Source organism: Gobius niger (genome assembly GCF_951799975.1).
Source record: "Gobius niger genome assembly, chromosome: 10".
NCBI classification, from domain to species: domain Eukaryota; kingdom Metazoa; phylum Chordata; class Actinopteri; order Gobiiformes; family Gobiidae; genus Gobius; species Gobius niger.
The window spans coordinates 14,734,528-14,753,343 of NC_136861.1; the positions used below are offsets into that span (position 1 = coordinate 14,734,528).

The window sequence follows — 18,816 nt, forward strand, 5'->3', positions numbered from 1 at the left end:
GAAAAGTAACATCCCAACACAAGTCAGTTTCTCAATCATAGTAGCATTATCATAGCAGATGTTTCCGGACTGACCTTTGGTGACCCTTTTAAAACCTTTGGTGAGGTGAATGACTGAACTATCATGTAGAAATCCCATGGTTGCATGTACTTACTTATGATCCATGTGTTTTTGCTTGGAACAGGCAAAAGGTGTCTAGTGTCTAGTTTGATTGAAAAGGATATTTCAGGATTTTTTACATAGGGCTTCATTTCCTAGTTATCCAGAGTGTTGTTGATTTCTGGAGATATATTTTAATTCATGCTTTATATTTGAAGAGCTTAGTGATGCTAGGCTAGTGCATGTCTATGGTAACTAGTAGCATGCATTAAAAACCTCTTCCAAATCATCGGGTAGTCCTCCAACGGTTGCCATATCTGATTTGTAGAAAGCTTCTTTGTGAATTCCACGTGTAGCAATGCCGGTAGACAGATCCGGTAACCTAGCAGATCACTCTGCCACTACGTAGCTTACAACCAGGAAGCTGATGCTGCTATAATATATACTATAAATTATATAAGTAATATAAGTTATTTTAAATGCAAAATGGTTATATTTAAACAATTATTCAGTCAACACAGACATTCATATGGGTAGTCTGGTGTTATAAGTGATTTGCCTCAGGTGCACTGTGCTTGGGTCAGACTTTTTTTAATGCAGGCTAATAGTTACCATAGACATGCGCTAGCCTAGCACCACTAAACTCTTCAAACATAAGGACTGCATGAATAAAAAAAAAAGAAAAATCTCCAGAAATCAACAGCACTCTGGATAACTAGGAAATGAGGCCCTATGCCAAAAGTCCTGAAATATCCTGTTAATATTTTATAGCATTTTCTCAAGGGACACAACTTGAGCTGCCCTCTTCAGAAAAAACTGACATGACAAGAAGGAAATCCCTTCTCTGTTGTAGCCATTGTTAAAAGTGTGTAAAGCATTAAGCCGCTGACAGATCCCTTAAGTGCAAATAGTTGCTCTAAACCTCCAACCTCTCTCTTCCAGGTCATTCTGTAACATCAATTTCCATATTGCAACGATAACAGATGATCTTTGTGCTTGAAGGGCTGCTAATTAGTGCCTTAAGAAAACATATGAGGTGCAAGTGCCACTTTTAGCTCTAGGTGCGAGGAGGGGGCAGAAGGCAAGGCGTGCGAGATTCCCCCATCCCCCTCAAAATGCCCCCAGAATACAGGGCATCCACCGCGTCACCCACGAGAACTAGGTTTCGCGTGTTTGCGTTGAATATTATTTGCTCATTTCTGTGTTTTTTTTTTCATGTGTTGCGCGGCGACCATCCCCCCCCCTCGGCATCTAAATCAGTGACACGGTTTAGAAATGCCACAGTCGGGACAGGAATGTGTTTTAAATGGGGGAGGAGAAAGCACTGTACGTACAGGACGTGCAGAAAGAGAATAAGCTGCTCGTCTGCGATGTGTCTGCGTCGCGTGAGATGTGGAGTCTGCGGATGGAGCTTGTTTTGGCTAAGTTTCTCCAAAGTTATCGGTCGTCATCAGTTCAGGATTTTCAGCCTTGTCCGCTGACTAAATGTACCAAAAAGCTCGGTTTGTATCTGCTCCCAAATCATATTGAAGTCAAACACAGTCGCTTCGAAAACAGGTAGGAGAAAAAGTAGTTTGGAGGAGCAGTGTAGCATAGGAAGTACTGCATAGTGGAAATAATGCCAACTTTAAGCAACCGTTCTAAAAGTAAGGTTAGATAAGACACATTTATTGATAAATATTTTTATTTAAAAAGTTTAAAAATGTTAAAACTAAGTATTTTCCTCCCCCAGTAATGTGTATAATGAGCTCCGACCTGTTTCCACACAACTGTCTCTAAAATCCTGCACTGTCACTCAAAAAGTTGTTACTTCGGGTCTTATATAGGTGAGGTACCAGTCTTATATAGAAGCTGCAGTTACGCGTAAGACCTGAGGTGGCAGTAGTGAGCATAAAATGACCAACTTGCATCTAGTCTCTTTAAAGAAAAGATATAGTGTACAGAAATCTGAACTGATAATCGGTGTTTAAGAGGGAAAAAGGGATTTACAGAAACCGACCACATTTTCTCCAGTTTGGCTTTATCCACATCTTAAAACGAACTTGAAAAAAGGAGTATAAACAGTGACAAAAAATGAGACAAAAGGTGACAAAAAAGTGATGAAAACACAATAGCAACACAGCAACAAATCAAGGAAAAACATTCATTTTAATCAGTTTTGTAGCTTTAAAATGATGCTTTCCACTGGCCTACAGTATATGCTGAAAGCTCCAGTCGAGAAGCTTTTAGATTTGGGTAAAGCTGAACTGGAGAAAACGGTGGGGGTTAAGAGGTTAATATAGGCTGAAGTTCATATTCATACAAGAGTTTACCATCTTAGAAAAAGCTTCTCAACGGTCTTCCATTAAAGCTGTGGAACCTGATTTCTTGGTGTTGTAGAGTACATTTATTTTTTCCACCTCAGCGTATGATGTAAACACAGCAAATCACAGACCTTGTTGTTTTGTCTTCACCTAAAGTTTTAGAGCAATGGATGATAGAAGTCGAAACCAAATTAGTGGAATTATCCTGCTTCACTTGGCACCGCTCAATGCTGTATATGGGTGTGAAATGTGCATATAATTAGAATATTTGAACAATTTGAATACACAGGAGGGACTGTGAGAGCTAGAAACAACCCCAGCTTTAATCGCTCACTTGTAGATAAGTCTAATGTAAGCCCAGCCTGCTGCTAAATGATCTGTAGTTGCTGACGAAGGCTCTTGAGGTGTGAGGCGAACCTTCCTCAACACTGAAGCAACTTATTCTACATTACATAGGAATATTTTCCAATAGTAGATGCCAATAGCTGACTTTTCTTTTCAGTAAACCCTATGTTGAAGCTTTCTCTTTGATATTTCTCCTGCTTCACTGTTTATCCCGATACACCATCATCACCAAGTCACTGTGGAGAAATGTTTCGCCATCTTTTTTTTTTTTACGGAAACCACGATATCGTTACACGCTGCGTGCGACCAATCCCGACAGGATGCCAGACAATGAGCCTCACTGCACACGAGGCGAATTAAAAACCTGTTTAACTGACGTTGCACCATCAGCCGTCGTCCCGCGGCTGAACCGGTGAAGGGGTCAGACAGGTTTGGGGAGCACGCGTTTTTGATATTGACTTAGCGACGCGGGTTCAGTTACTGTTGGCTCCGCGTTGGATCTCTTTGTTTTTTAACCGGAGTCCTGTTTTCGGGGATTATGGGACACTTAGGAAGATGCATCTAGACTTGCAAAGGTGGTTGAGTGTCCCCTCTTTTCTGCTGGTGAGTCATAGCAATTTATTATAATGTATTGTATAGTGTTCTATGATTTTAGATTGATAGCTACTTTCTGAATGGATACTTAAAGAAACACACTGCTCCATTGGACAAGTCAAGTTTTTGATTTGAAAATGAAATTGCCGATCCACTTTCAAGCACTTTCACCTCTATTTTACTTCATTTGTACTTCTTTCTCTATCCATACTGTCCCCTCTCCCTTGTCCAACTCTTGGCAGCCATGTCCCTGCTCTGTGCGGGACGTAGACAGCCGGGATTAAACTCTGGTCAGCGTTTGTAGCCTCCTAAATCTCCACTTTTCAAACAGGTTGCAGCTCTCAGCTTTTTAAAAGAGCATTATTGTTCCGCGCCGCTCGTCCCGGCATTCGTCCTGCACTTTGGGATGAGACGGGACGAGAGCTCCCAAAGCTACCACCAACTCTAATATATATTCTTTTATGAATTATTTTGACTATTCCCTTTTTTTCCCACTACATCTTTATCCCATGTTTTAATTTTTGTCCTGTATTCCTATCACAAATACTGAAACTTTATAGCATTTCTTTGACTATTGACAACATATCTTATGACTCTCAGACCTTCCTTTGGATTTTTTGGTTCTTTTTTGCTAATTATCTTGAAGCGAAGAGTCTTTTAAATGGAGATAAATATGGAGAGAAATGGCATCATCTTACAGCAGTTACAGACTTTTCCACAACACATTCCACATACCAGAAAGACTGTCCAATTCTCGTCAGCAGCATCGCAGACAGTTCTTCAACCATCTTTCCAATACCACTTTGTTTGTTGTTAGGGTAATTGTGTATGTGGGGGGGTCAGAGAGGCCATTGGCACAGAATGGAAGCCACACTCCCTGGTCAGTTGTTGCTCTATTGCAGTGGCTCCCTGCCTTTTTAGTCTCACATGCCCCTTGTGTCTAGTTAAAGTACCCCTAAACTCTAGGGTGCAGCCAATTGCATAGACAATTATCCACTAAACTCAGATTTATTGGTATTTAGTTCTGTACTGTGTTAAAAATGGAGCTAACTTACTTAAAAAGAAATTAAAAACTGAAACACAAGGTGAAAAAAATTGTGGGGGAAAGGGGAAAACATTGGGGAAAACCCTAGAAAAATTTAGGGTGAAATTGAGAAAAAAAATTGTTAAAAATTGAGAAAAAAATATATAAGAAAACTTGGAAAGTGTTTTTTCTGCCCTTTTGTATTTACAGGAAGTTTCAAACAAATGATACAAATGCCAAAGAAATGGAATTGAAGGAAATGGAATAAATTGACATTACTAATCTGGGTATCACTTTACTTTCCACTACACCTGATACATTGTACCTTACTAAATTTAATACAATGTAATGGGCTTTGTAACAATGTGTATTAAGTTGTACCTATAGGTTAGATACACAATGGATTGGAATAATATGTATTTGTAGTTTGTAGGTACATAATGTAGTAATTCTGACTCTAACCTTAACCCCTAACCCAAAAGGTCTCGTGTCCTATTACATTGTGTTCTTACAAAGTACTAATACAAGTTATTCCATTGTGTACGTCCGACATAGGTACAAGTTATTACAGATTGTTACAGAGCACATTACATTGTATTAAATTATTATTATTAGGTATTAAACCTGAATCTGTGTTATTAATCTGTTGTTTTTTTTTCTATTTGACAATTGATTTAGTGGTATCGAAAAATCATTGAGGTACCGGTATTTAAAACCAAATATTGTTTAAGTACCAGTATTGAAAAAAAATGTATGGTACCATAGCAACTAAGTATATGTGATTTATGGATAAAAATGTAACATAAAGGAAGAGACAGGACACGATTCCCTTTCGAAAGTTATGTATCATCATCTCAAGCACCTTGTAACTTGCACTTTGTATTTGTTTATTGCACTTGTAGTTGTAAACTGCCTGTGATATGTAATTCTTAATGTTGTTTTGTCATTTTAATTGTGTAGGACGACAGATGGAAATCAGCATAGTGCTAAATCTGGTGCAGCCATCTTTTTAATGTAACTGCACACTGTCCTTTCAATAAACTAGACTAGACTAAAATAAACATTCAAATATGCAGTAGAGATCCTGGCATCCATATCCTCGGGGCTCTCAACCCAAAAGCGGCTTCCCTTTGCAGATTTCGATGGATTATTTCAGTATAGACGGGCTTAATCTCGCTAAGTCTTGATCTCGTAATGAAACGTGACAGAGAACATCCTCCCCTCTCCGAGCACTGCTTATTTTGTATATTTATAGCCAAACATCATAATGATAGCTCTCTAATTGAACTCTGAAGTGGAAATGTCCTTAGGCACGCTGCTTATAAAAACATATGCTTTATTTTTCCACTTGCGATCAATTTGCGGCAGGAAGCGTTGTGTGGCCTGTTTTATTGATTGTTTTGGGGGGATTGTGGAGATTAATTAATTGGCGTAAGTATTTCTTCCTGTTATGCATTCTCCGTGAGGAAATTTGGGTTTCTATTCTGAGAGGTGCAATGAGGAGGTTTCCCTTGTCTGGCGCTGACAGGCTGCTGCTGCTGCTGCTGCTGCTGCATGGGAAGTCAACTTTAGACCAAAACCACAGCAAAAACTTTCCAAGAGTCGAGTTGGTTAAACAATGTCCGACTGCCTGGAGCGGCAACAACTTGGCAAACTCATGAAATTATACCTAGAAACCCAAGTCATCGAAATGAAGAATAATTAGCTAGCAATGCTTTAAAGCAGGGGTTTGCTTTTTACAGGGATTGGTGGTCATTTTGAACACATCACTGTCTTACATTCAATGTTTCTTGATTTCTTAATCTTAGCTGCAAGTCTCCTCCTCCCTTGCCCCCCTTCAAAACAAATGCCTTGCCTCTCTGGTGCCACGGATTTAGCTTCTGTCGGCGCTGTAGTAGCAGAAGGTGCTGTATGAATTATATGTAAAGTAAACCTGTAGTTGTACCTGTAAATTTCTGATTTACACATGTTCATTTTTACCATCTTTACCTTCATAGTGCTGCTCTGTGTTGAGTTGTAGTGGCAAACCTTCGGTAGATGCTTTAAAGAGCGGGAGCTTTGGGGAAGTCGGAGGAGCAGGCACTTTGCCACATTGCACGGTAGTTGAATATATGAGGGAACATTATTGTAACATAGTAAATTTGCTCTAAGTTGCATAGTATCTCATCCACTTCAATATTTTTCTTTTTTCTTTCCTGCTGGTCCATAAAGGATATAATGACTGGGAGAGGGAGTTTGTATTTTTCATCTGCATTAAAGGGGCTAGATGCAAGTTAGTCATTTTATGCTCACTACTGGTCATACATGTAACTGCAGCTTCTATATGAAGCTCGTGCATGACGGCACTTCAGATCCAAATTAACACCTTTTTGAGTGACAGTGCAGGATTAGAGGCAGTTGTGGTGAACAGGTCTGAGCTCATTCTACACATAAGGACATTGTTGGAACATGTAGGGGGATGAAAATACTTACTTTTAACATTTCTAAACTCCGTTTAGTCCCTTTAAAGACTTGCAATTGTTCCTAAGGTTTAGGGTTAGGTTTTTAAGGTCAGGGTTAGCAATTATGCATATCCAAATCTGAAAGCGTTTTGACTGGAGAGTTTGCAGCCTATATGCCAGTGTGATACCTCATTTGAAAGCCTAGTTTCTAAAAATATGTGTGAGATCTTTGTGAGTGAAATACAACTAGCATCACATTTGCTGTTCCTAACCCTAATCATAACCCTAATCCCTGACCCTAACCTCAACCTCCAGCAAGTAACAGGTCAAGCAAGAAGGAGATTTCAGTTTGGTGTAATTTTTTCATTCAAGGCAACAAATTAGTTGAGTTTTAGAGATGTTAGTGATTACTACTGGTGATAAATGTCATTAAATCGCTATAAAATCAGACATTTGAGCTCAAAGTATAAGTTCTGACTTTAAACACATATCGTAGAGTCCGGTGCCGTGGAGGAGTGGGAACAGCGCTGTCCGGGACCCAGGCAGCCCCATGTGTTTTGGGTAATCACAGGGTTGGTATTCCCAGCTCCACGCGGGAGGGGCCATGTGGTCGAAACCCGCGTGCTGGAGCCTGTCCCGTCTCCTCGTCCCGATACTCCTCCCGCCTTCCTTCCTTTCCTTCTACTTCCTAACCCCTACCTCCTTCTCCTCCGTCCCTCTCCCGTTCAGAGTGTCTGTTTGGGCTTGTCCCAGGCCAAACCGCTCCTGCGCAAGAATTCAAATCTCTCTGTCGCTCTTCCTCACTTTTCCCCCTTCACTCTGTCATTTCCGCTTTTTTGCTGCTTAAAACTTAGTCTCCTCTATCGGTTTTCATGCCACTAGAAGCCACACATTGAAAATAGAAGGGCTTGTTTCTCATTGTTTGGACAGCCAGACTAAACATGCAACTTTCACATAGATTTATGGATCTCCATCAGCGTAATGTGCACTTTATACAGTATTCTTACGCTATTTGGTCAAAACTTTGAGCCTGTGCAATTTTGTCGACTTTTATGTTCTGGCATACGTTCTGTCGTTGTGTCCTTTTGCAAGACACTTCATTGAACCTTGCCGATGTCAGTCTAGTACCGTGTGTGGGGAAACTGAGGGAATAAAAGGCATTTTTCTACACCAATGTAGTCAGAGAGGCTGAGGTGGCTGATGGTTCGGCTGCTGGAGGAGGATTGGGTCACATGGCTAGAACATCAGGGATAAGAGTGCATTTATATGAATAGCGTTTTGAAGTGATATGGCAAGATGACAGAAAGAAGGAATAAGGCATGTTTAGGCTTAGATACAATTCATTTTTAAAAGAAGAAATGATCCTACAGGAAGAGGATCACATTGGTTATTAATAGGATATCGACTTCTCTCCGCACACCGCACTTCCTGTTGTTGAGTGAGTTTGTGGCGATCGTCGGGTCAGTGTGGAGTCTCAGGGTTTTCATGACTTTGCAAGGCTTTATCATTACTACAGAAGGTGTGGGAGGCTGAGAAAGTGAAAAGAGCATTTTTACTCTAGACATGATAAAAAAATAACCGTATGCTCAAGTAAATTTCACACAAAGATTGACAAAGATTCACTATTACCAATATGTGAAGGCTTGAATAAAGTGCGATCATTATTAGGAGATGTAGGGTCTTGTATAAAACATGCCAACCCTGTAGTGTGCAAAATGTGACTTGTGTTTTGGCTGGGAACCCAACAATTGACACGTAATCAACTCAGGACCCCCATTACATAGTAATTTCCTCTTATGCTACACTAGGGAAGATTTTTTTTTTTTTATATGTATTTAAACTTGAGATCAGGTGAGGAGCTCAGTTATCCGGGAGGAGCTCGGAGTAGAGTCGCTGCTCCTTCACCTCGAAAGTAGCCAGCTGAGGTGGCTCGGGCATCTGTTCCGGATGCCTCCTGGTCGCCTCCCGCGGGAGGTGTTCCAGGCATGTCATAGTGGGACAAGGCCTCGTGGAAGGCCCAGGACACGCTGGTGGGACTATGTCTCCGAGCTGGCCTGGTGTCGCCTCGGGGTCCCCCCAGAACAGCTGGAGAAGGTGTGCGTGGATCGAGAAGTTTGGGCATCTCTGCTGAGACTCCCCAAGGGGTCCCGACCCCCACTTTGGAAACCACTGCTATAGACAGTGGGACAGTCTTTTGGCTGATTCTCTTCCCAAAGCAACTCTCTCAATTTATCCAAACTTGAAGCCCAATGACTATAATTTATGCTTCCATTAAATTTCCTTTTCTTTCTTTGAATATAATGTTAATCCTGAAAACAAATTGTAAACAACCATTGATTGACAATAACTAAATTTATCATTATACAACTTCTACTCCAAGTTTAAATACTGGTTTCTGTAGCTGACTTGACACTATAGTCAATAATCGACTGGATCATAGTCTGTAAATGATCACTTGAGCTCCTCTTATTCACTGTGGCATAAGTCTGATCACTAAAAGGTTTGATTTCATGAAGATTAATAGTCTCGGTAAAAGCGCAGTGACATATTTCAGTTCATGGGGTTTATCCAAATACACACATGAACATTCTGCGGATGACTGGCCCCACAGGAGACTTGACCTCAGCTCTGACGCCGGGATACCTCTGCCCCCTCCTCCACCTCCTCCTCCTTTGGGACGACCCTGGGCCTGTTTGGTCAGGTGATCGTGTTTGACTGGCACATGTGGGTCGATGAGGCGGCGGGAGGGTGACAGTTCTCACGTGTGTCCGTCAGCTACAGTGAGCTCGCCTCGTTTACCCTGCCCCACCAAGGGTTTTACGCGCAGAAAGCAAAAGAAATCCGTCAGGGCGATGGCTGCTTCTTCGTGATAACAATACCCGAGAAATACAGGTGAAAAGTGCAGCGTTTGAATAATTTAAGTAAAAGCAAAGAGAGGTTATCAGCCACTTTTTCCCTTTTTAAAAACTTTGTCTGTGTGGACCATTACCTCACTGCGGGGTCACTGGTGTTTGACCTGGTAATTCTGTTTGTACATACTTCCCCATTATCTCCTTCACCTATTTAATCTAAGGCTTTACCAAACTGTTTTCCGGGGCAAACAGTTCCTCGTATCCAGCGACCATTGTTTTTAATCCATGTGGTATTTAAAGCGGATTTGACTCAAGTTACATTTAAGACGTGTTTTACGCGTCGTTCGGTCTGGTGTGAGGTCCCCTCCCTCAGGCTTTCTCCCACAGGTCAAAAATATGTACAGTATGTGTATGTGTATATGTATGTGTATATATATATATGGATGATTCTCAAGTGCTGTTAGAGATGGTTGTTTGTAAGTGGTTGTCATGATTGGTTCGTCTTGCAAGTAATTAGAGATGCACCAATCTGGGGTTTGAGTATCTGCTGATATCCGGTAATAACCGATACCAAGAGACTTTCTTAAAAGTGGCTTTCTCTACAGAAAAAGTGAGCGGTCTTCATATCTCCATTGTGAAATCAATAAAGTCTTATCATTTTTGTCCTGATGTTACAGACTAATTAACAATTATGTCTATTAATAAACTAATGGAAAAACCATTTAGCGAGGATCCCTGGATTTTCAACACTATCTTTGGGACAGTCAATTTTATTTTAATAGAAACAGTTCAGGATTGTGATGTCATATCGCTAAGCATCATGGGATTAGCGGCAATAATAAACTCAAGGAGATTTTAAAGGTAAAATACTAGAGTCATTGTTCACATTAAAACACTTGGACACCACAGAGAGTTAGATGTATTTAACTGTAGTGACTCTACTGCAGCTAATAGAGTTGTTCCACGGCTTTTTTCTCCACTTTTTACACAGTTTTTAGTCGATGGAAAATGTATGCTAACAGCTATAAACATGGCGGATCTCCATGGTTACAGTGGATTTTCCCCAAACACTCGGCCACTCCAACATTGGCAGATTTTATTTTATGTTTTTAGGCTAGTCTTGGTATTTTTTTCATAGTTTCTGTCCCAGGATTGATTAGCTTCCGTTAGCATTAGCATACTGCCGCTAGCTTTAGCATGCTATTGCTAGCCACAGCATTTTGCGGTGATCAAAAATACAATTGAGGATGTTAATACTAACTCAGCGATTGAATTCCCCAGGTTCTTAGCTTCAAAATATACAGCATGCCCATATTCACTTAGAAATAGTTGCTGAAAGTTGCCAAAAGCGGTGACAGCCAAAACTTGTATTGTTCAGTTCAGTTTCTGCAGCTTTTTGGATCCCAAGAGACAATTTGTATCTGTAAAGAGGTGCACCCGGACTAAACTAGGACCAAAAATACTAGACAAATACTAATGCATGTCCAATCCTGCATTAACTTTACTGAGAAAATAGAGGCATTTGCACAGAAAAGCTGGTACCGTATGTGTAGGCCTTACCACTTATCTCCCCCTTGAAACGTTCGCAGAGAACTTTCACCCATACATGCATTTTTCTTGTTCATGGGGTGGGCTTTAGGAAGTGTTCATTCACTTTGATAATGATATTGTTATAATGTTGGTAGACTCGATGTTGCTCATTTGAAATCCACCCATCCCGACTTTGTATGTTAAATGAATCATTATGAGTAGAATCTTGTTAGTCTGCTCTAACTACATTACCTATTGATTTCACCGTTTCCTTCTAAGGATGCTCTTCCCATACATTTCATTAATATCGAGCCAAGTAAAACGTATCTCTGCTTCTATAACAACAATCCCACTTTAGCATCTGTCACTGTTCCATTGCATTGACCGAAAATCTCGCCTCTCTCCACAGGGTAAGGGCCGGAGGGATGGTCTCTCCTCGAGCAGCGACAACCCGCGGCCGCCGCAGGGGTCCCGGGCGGGGCGGGACGGGGGCGTGGCCTGGAAGTGCCCCCGGACCCTGCTCCTGCACAAGAACTCCCAGGGCTTTGGGTTCACGCTGCGCCACTTCATCGTCTACCCACCGGAGTCCGCCCTGCACAACAACAGCTTCAAGGTGAGCGGCCGGGGCATCGACAGTTGTGTGTTCCCTCAATAAAGCAGTAAAATACAGGAAATGCAGATCAAAAATAAGAAACAAGTCTATTCTGCAGGGTAATATTAAGATTACAGCTCTGCAGTTCAGGTTTGTGAGATCCGTAGCACCTAACATGACAAAATGGGATGATATTACAGTGCTAAAACAACAGCAGGCCCTTCAAGTAGGATTTTTTTTTTATTATAGGAGCATGTCCCACTCTGGCACAGCCTCTCAAAAGTGCTACCTTGACCTTGTTTTCATTCAGTCTGAATCCCAAATCGCTCTGGCGCTTGCTAACACTCCTCCGTGGTGATTTTAGGTGTGAGGGCAAATGCCTCCAGATGTGAAATTGAGGCTTATGGGGTGAGGCTTCTAAAACAAAACCCCTATTATTATTATTATACCCACCCCTCCATCCCGCAGCTGCACACAGGCCCTCGCTATGAATGGAGTCTGTTGTCCCAGGCTGGTACCACTCAGAGGAAGCCTCAGCGGTTACAAGGCCTGTCCCGAGACAATAGGCCCAATGCTGCCGTGTCCCGCTCTGGCCTTGGCGCTGCGCTGGTTCCCCTCTGCCTCCAGGGTCACATGCTGTTTTGGGAACAATGGGAATTGACAATGAGAGACACTTGTTCTTATCGAAAAGCCACTCCCAAATTACCTTCGAGCGTCCACTTATCAGAGGCCGGCGGGTACATGACCTTCTGTTTTACCACATGACCTTATACTACGGGTTTGTTTTGCTACATGACTCTCTACTACAGGTCTGTTTTACCACATGACCTTCTACTACGGGTCTGTTTTACCACATGACTCTCTACTACGGGTCTGTTTTACCACATGACTCTCTACTACGGGTCTGTTTTACTACATGACTCTCTACTACGGGTCTGTTTAACTACATGACTCTCTACTACGGGTCTGTTTAACTACATGACTCTCTACTACGGGTCTGTTTTACCACATGACTCTCTACTACAGGTCTGTTTTACCACATGACTCTCTACTACGGGTCTGTTTTACTACATGACTCTCTACTACGGGTCTATTTTACTACATGACTCTCTACTACAGGTCTATTTAACCACAGGACTCTCTACTACGGGTCTGTTTTACCACATGACTCTCTACTACGGGTCTGTTTTACCACATGACTCTCTACTACGGGTCTGTTTTACCGTATTACCAAGAAAATACTAACCATGTTCCAAATAGACTATAGAAGGACAGGTGTGTGCTCCGTTTTGCTGAGTAATTACTATACTTACCATAATTACCATGCTCTTTCTATTCTAATAGTAATAATGCAACTTGTATTGAGTCGACAAGCTACAAAGTGCTACACTGTTGTCATCATTCATTCATTCACTCACTTCCATACTCGGTGGTGATAGTCGACTATTGTAGCCTGAACTGCCCTGGGGTCACTCTTACTACATGAGCCTCTGTCGTCCCCAATGCTAAAACTGTGCTGCAAAGTATCGTGCAACTACTTAGATTATAAAAGCAAAAAAATTATTGTAGCTTAATCTGTTCACCCCTGAACCTCCACCTGAACTGAGCACATTTTCACCAGTTTGGCTTTTCCTAAATCTAAAAGCTTCTTCAACAAAGCAGCGTCAAAAGCAAGGATGAAAATGCAACCAAGGAAAGCAACAAAAGAGCTATTAGAACACAATAAACAAGTGACAAAAACACAATTAAAAAGTGATGAAAAAGCAAGAAAAAGGCCTCAAAAACTTGACGAAAACACAGGAAAAAAGCGATGAAAGAAAGCAACAAAAATGACCCAAAAAACCCTGCAAAAAATACAAGTGTAAGCACAGCTATTGTTTTGTTTAAGGTTCATAATCATAAGCTTCCTGAATGTATTCAAGAAAGGTTCAAACCCAGAGAGACTGGCTATAATCAAAGAGGAACTCATATTTATCAGAAAAGTATATTTGGCCAGATGTGTCTCAGTCAGAGGAGTAAATGTATGGAATACTCTGAATGACACCTTAAACAACTCAGTTATACAGTACTAGAACTAAATCACATATAAACTTTCCTGTGTACACTATGTTTTGTCTTTACAATATAACTGACTGATTCAAGCCAAATATATTGATGAATACTATGATAATTGTTTCACTTCAGCCAAAACCCTTTTCAGTCATTGTTTCATTGTTTCAGTGTCTTCATGTTATTGACTGAAAATAAAATAAACTAAAACTAAAAAACAGACAGACAACAGACATTTCCTCCCCTGGCTCTCACAGAACTTACACCCATTCCTACTGAGGGCAAGGTTGGTGAAGTATCTTGCCCAAGGACGGACAGCTGTGTGGTTGTAGTATCACTTCCTCACAGTGAAAAGGTTACAGGTTTGATTCCTGAGCCGGGTGGGGTTGTTCCTGTTTGGAGTTAGTATGCTGTCCCTGTGTCTGGATGGGCCAGAATTTCAAAGGTGACCGTAATATCTAGAAATATTGGAGTTACTGCTATTCTAAATCATTATTATTGAGGGACTTTATTTCGAGATGACATGTTTTACAGTAAAGTAATCCCCAGCGCTTTAGCCTGTAGCATTAATCCGACTTGTTACTAATGTCTCTGGAAGGGCAGTTTGCTCCACTTTCTCGACTTGCTCATCCATAGTTATTGCTGGTGACTGGGGCCTGGTCCGTGGCTGCGGCGGTGATGATGGAGCGTCCCCGGCTCGTGGCTCCGTCCCAGGGTCGTCTGCCTTCCTTTCACTGCCTCTAAACCCCCACCATTGTGTGCCCCGATCCAGGAATTAGCCCACTCAGCTCTGCCTAAAGCCCGGCAGCGGTCAGGCCATCGCTCTGCTAACCCCAAACTGTCCACTCAGCTCACTATAGTGCAGGAGTTTTGTGCTTGTAGATAAACTGCAGCTACCAAGTATCGCTACACATTCAGGTTGATGCTTAAACATGTGTGATCGGGTCATTTGGAGACGGCAGTTTGTTATTTGGAGTAAATGTTATGACTTTTCAAAAATATTTCCCATTAACTCTTCATTTATCAAACCCTTCTTGTTTTGACAATTGCAAAATCTGACTTTTTTTCCTCATACCGTGTTGAGTTATTGAATATCAAGCCATTTTAATTCATCAGGCAGTTGCTAGGTTACGGGGGACACTGTCATTGTGTCCCCTGGAAAGTCACATCCACTCCAGTTTGTTGCCGGTAACGACTGGACGGGCATCTAACAAAAGCTAAGACAAGAAATTCAAGCTATTAACTTGCTCTGGCAACCGTGATTGTGCTACAAGGATATGCTGAAAGATTCAAAATGAAGTGAGACTCGCTTTTGTGGCAATATCTTGTGCTGTGGATGTGTGATGTCACCATTGTGTGTCCTGGAGCGTCACCCAAACATTATGAGCTCATTAAACACGTGGGTTTGTCTTTTAGGCGCGTGGTGCGAGATGCCAAGGCTGATAGGCATTCGGAGAAGCTTGTAAACACTTCTCCAGTGATCCTCAGGCAATAATGGAAATGCGCTCATGAGGATTCCTGCTTCCTGACTCTTTGACCTTTGAGCTGGATGTGTATAAATGCAGGTGATGCTTTTAGTGGGAAAGAGAAAAGCCCAATAAAGTTTAATGATACTGGTGACAGGAGTAGCTTCTTGATCCAATCAGTTTGACTTAATCTCTTTCTTAACGCCCCTCCTGAAATCACCACCTTAACGTGGTGGAGGGGTTTGAGCACCCAAATGATCCTGGAGCTCTGTTGTCGGGGGCTTCGTACCCCTGGTAGGGTCTCCTATGGCAAACAGGTCCAAGGTGACGGGTCAGACAAAGAGCGGTTCAGAAGCTCCTTATGAGAGACTAACAGGCCCAGTTAGAACCACGAGGCCGTTCTTCTGTGGACCCACCACCTGCAGGAGAAGCCATAGGGACTGGTGCAATATGATTTGGTCTCCAACAGCTGCCCCCACGACCCGGCAACGGAAAAGTGGAAGAAAATGGATGGATGGATGGAATCTTTCTTAATGGTTTTACCCAAATCTAAATCTAAGACCTACAAAACTGATCTCAACCAATCTTTTTCCTTGTGTTGTTGCTCATCCATAAAATAAACGTATATTTCCCTAGTTACACATCCATTTCTCAAGCTTTTCAATGAATGTTATTTTAATTAATTGTGGTTGTGGCTTAAATGTTAAACCTGAAAACATAAATTCTACTATGTTTCGTAGACCTTGTTCAGGCCTGAGCTTCGATTAAGTGTTTTTTTTTTCCCCCTCTTTGCAGGACGAAGAGAATGGCAACAGTAACGGAAAGGGTAAGTGCTCTGGCCATTTTCTCTATGACCGGGTCGTAAATTAAAACCATTCACACAGAGGGTTTGCAGCAGATGATGTAATATCGTGGAGCTCAAACCAGCTTTGCTCAGGGCCAGCCTGCCCTCTACTGGGCACAGTGGAGAACTACAGGGTTTGGAACAGAGACTCCCACGTCCATTCAGATAGCCTTTCAAAATGAGGTATTTATAGACAGAGGTTTCTTAAGGTGTTTTAAAGCTTATATACTTGTAGTTTCTTTTGAAGCTGATAACTCTAGGATAGCTTAGAAATATTTGATCAGATCGAAAAATTCTAAATATTGCAGGTGTCAAAAGTCCTTAAAAGTAGCTGCTCTTGTGATTTTAATGTGAATCCCGTAAATATCCATGTGTTTGTGTTCTGTTTCAGGGTACCAGAAGGGCCAAATGGAGCCGATGGACACCATATTTGTTAAAAACGTGAGGGAGAAGGGTCCTGCGCACCAGGCCGGCCTCTGCACAGGTAACATACGGACGACGGCATTAACCTTCCCAACCTGTTTATCTGTTTTATGAGGTCATGTGACATAATTCTTGCTGCATTTAGACTTATTCTACATCATCAGTTGTGCGAGTTGTATTCACCGTAGTTAGGTCAGCACTAAAACAAATATTGGAGCACAAATATGTAAACGTATTCCTTGGCACTCGTCGAGTTAGACACTGCCAAGTTTCCTGTCACTTGGAAAGCAAATATTATGTAAATAAGCTGCCGCTCTGTCAGCAGGAGGCTTTATTGTTTGAAGCCCAGAGAGGTGAAACAGGTACCGGTGTGACAGCTTCAGTGTTCAGGTGCAACTGAAGGTTAATGTGGAAGTGTTCACAGACAGGGCAAACCAGTACGACATGAAATAATGAGAACAAATCTGACATCATACTTTATATAGAAGAGCTACATTTATGCTACTACTCAATTTGTTTGCCACACCCTCCTGTACGCACATGCAAATGACTTAATTACAAAAACCATCCTGTCCATTCGATATTCGGCACTCCTTGCACGTTTGGAAGACAGTCATGTTTGCTTTTGTTCAAGTCTGATTATCACTTACTCGTTGCTTCTATGCTAAAGTAGGCAAAGTAGTGAATGAACCTTAAAGGAGACACATTATGGCGTTTTTGTGAACACTTTAAACTTTGCAAGAGGCAATATTGACCTAAAACATGGAGTCAGCCCTGCCCCTAAGCAAACGTCACAAACCAAAACACAGCCGTCAAAGAACTGTCGCACAACCAGTTGCCGTGAATGTATAGCATGAAGAAAGCGATGGTGAATAAAGCCCGGGAGAGTTTTCTAGTGTTCGTGTTGTTTATGAGACATTAGGCACAGTCAGGCTTAGTGTTTTATATTATGAAGTAATGACTGGAGCTTCTTGCTTGTCACTGCACATTGCATTTCCCTGTAGTTTTACTCACCGTTGCTGGCTCTGCGAAACAGCAGCGTCTTTCTAGTTGGGACTGCTCCAAACTACGTATTTTCCCTATGATTTTTCCGCTGTCCAATAAGTCCTTGATTACTAAGCATTTGCCATACACAAATAAGAGGATTTTGGTCCAAAGGATGGTCGCCATAGTAGCCATAGCCCTTGCAGTACTGGTTGGAGAAGTATATTTTAGCTGACCATTAAAGGGATATTTTAGGATTTTTGACACAGGGCCTCATTTCCTAGTTATCCAGAGTGTTGTTGATTTCTGGAGATTTTCTTTTTTAAATTCATGCAGTCCTTATATTTGAAGAGTTTAGTGGTGCTAGGCTAGTGCTAGGCTAGTGCATGTCTATGGTAACTAGTAGCCTGCATTAAAAACAGTCTGACCCAAGCACAGTGCACCTGAGGCAAATCACTTATAACACCAGACTACCCATATAAATGTCTGTGTTGACTGAATAATTTTTGAAAAAGAACTTATATTTGAGCGGCATCAGCTTCCTGGTTGTATGCTACGCAGCGGCAGAGTGATCTGCTCGGTTACCGGATTTACAGTAGTTTGTTTACCTTCAGCCGGCTTTACTACACGTGGAATTCACAAAGGAGCTTTGTACAAATCAGATATGGCAACGTTTGGAGGACGACCCGATGATTTTGAAGAGGTTTTTAATGCAAGCTACTAGTTACCATAGACATGCACTAGCCTAGCACCACTAAACTCTTCAAATATAAGGACTGCATGAATTAAAAAAAAGAAACACTCTGGATAACTAGGAGATGAGGCCCTTTGTCAAACATCATGAATCATCCCTTTAACATGAACTTGAACATTATTCTACCGTCTCGCTAATGGCTCTGAATCGTCTGTCTGCAGGGGACCGGCTGGTGAAAGTGAACGGGGAGACTGTTCTCGGGAAGACGTACTCGCAGGTCATCGCTCTCATCCAGAACAGGTACGGAGCCGCTGTCTGGGCCTTTGTGTGGACTCTGTTTACTCTGTTCGCGCACACTTTGAAGGAGTGACACACGAGAGACATAATGTTTCACCTGCGCAAAGAGCCGACGAGCACAGGCAATATGTCGGGTGTTTCTGACAGAGCTGAAATACATGTTTACCACACGTGATTTGGATTGAACAGTAGCATCAGTAGTAAACGCTTGACAAACACTGTGCAGTTACTGAAAAGCACACGTCTCCTATCAACAGTATCACATTGCACATTATTATT

At 41.8% G+C, this 18,816-nt stretch overlaps 1 protein-coding gene across 10 annotated transcripts in view; it reads left to right on the forward strand.

Moving 5' to 3' along the window:
* arhgap23a (Rho GTPase activating protein 23a) overlaps window positions 1–18,816 on the forward strand; it is a 131,605-nt gene that overhangs the window by 74,768 nt on the left and 38,021 nt on the right. For all 10 annotated transcript variants that reach the window (XM_079564328.1, XM_079564325.1, XM_079564322.1 and 7 more), the window contains exons 2-5: window positions 11,598–11,801; window positions 16,091–16,121; window positions 16,531–16,623; window positions 18,462–18,540. In XM_079564328.1, coding sequence (XP_079420454.1) covers window positions 11,598–11,801; window positions 16,091–16,121; window positions 16,531–16,623; window positions 18,462–18,540 — 407 coding nt within the window. The remainder of the gene's footprint in view (window positions 1–11,597; window positions 11,802–16,090; window positions 16,122–16,530; window positions 16,624–18,461; window positions 18,541–18,816) is intronic.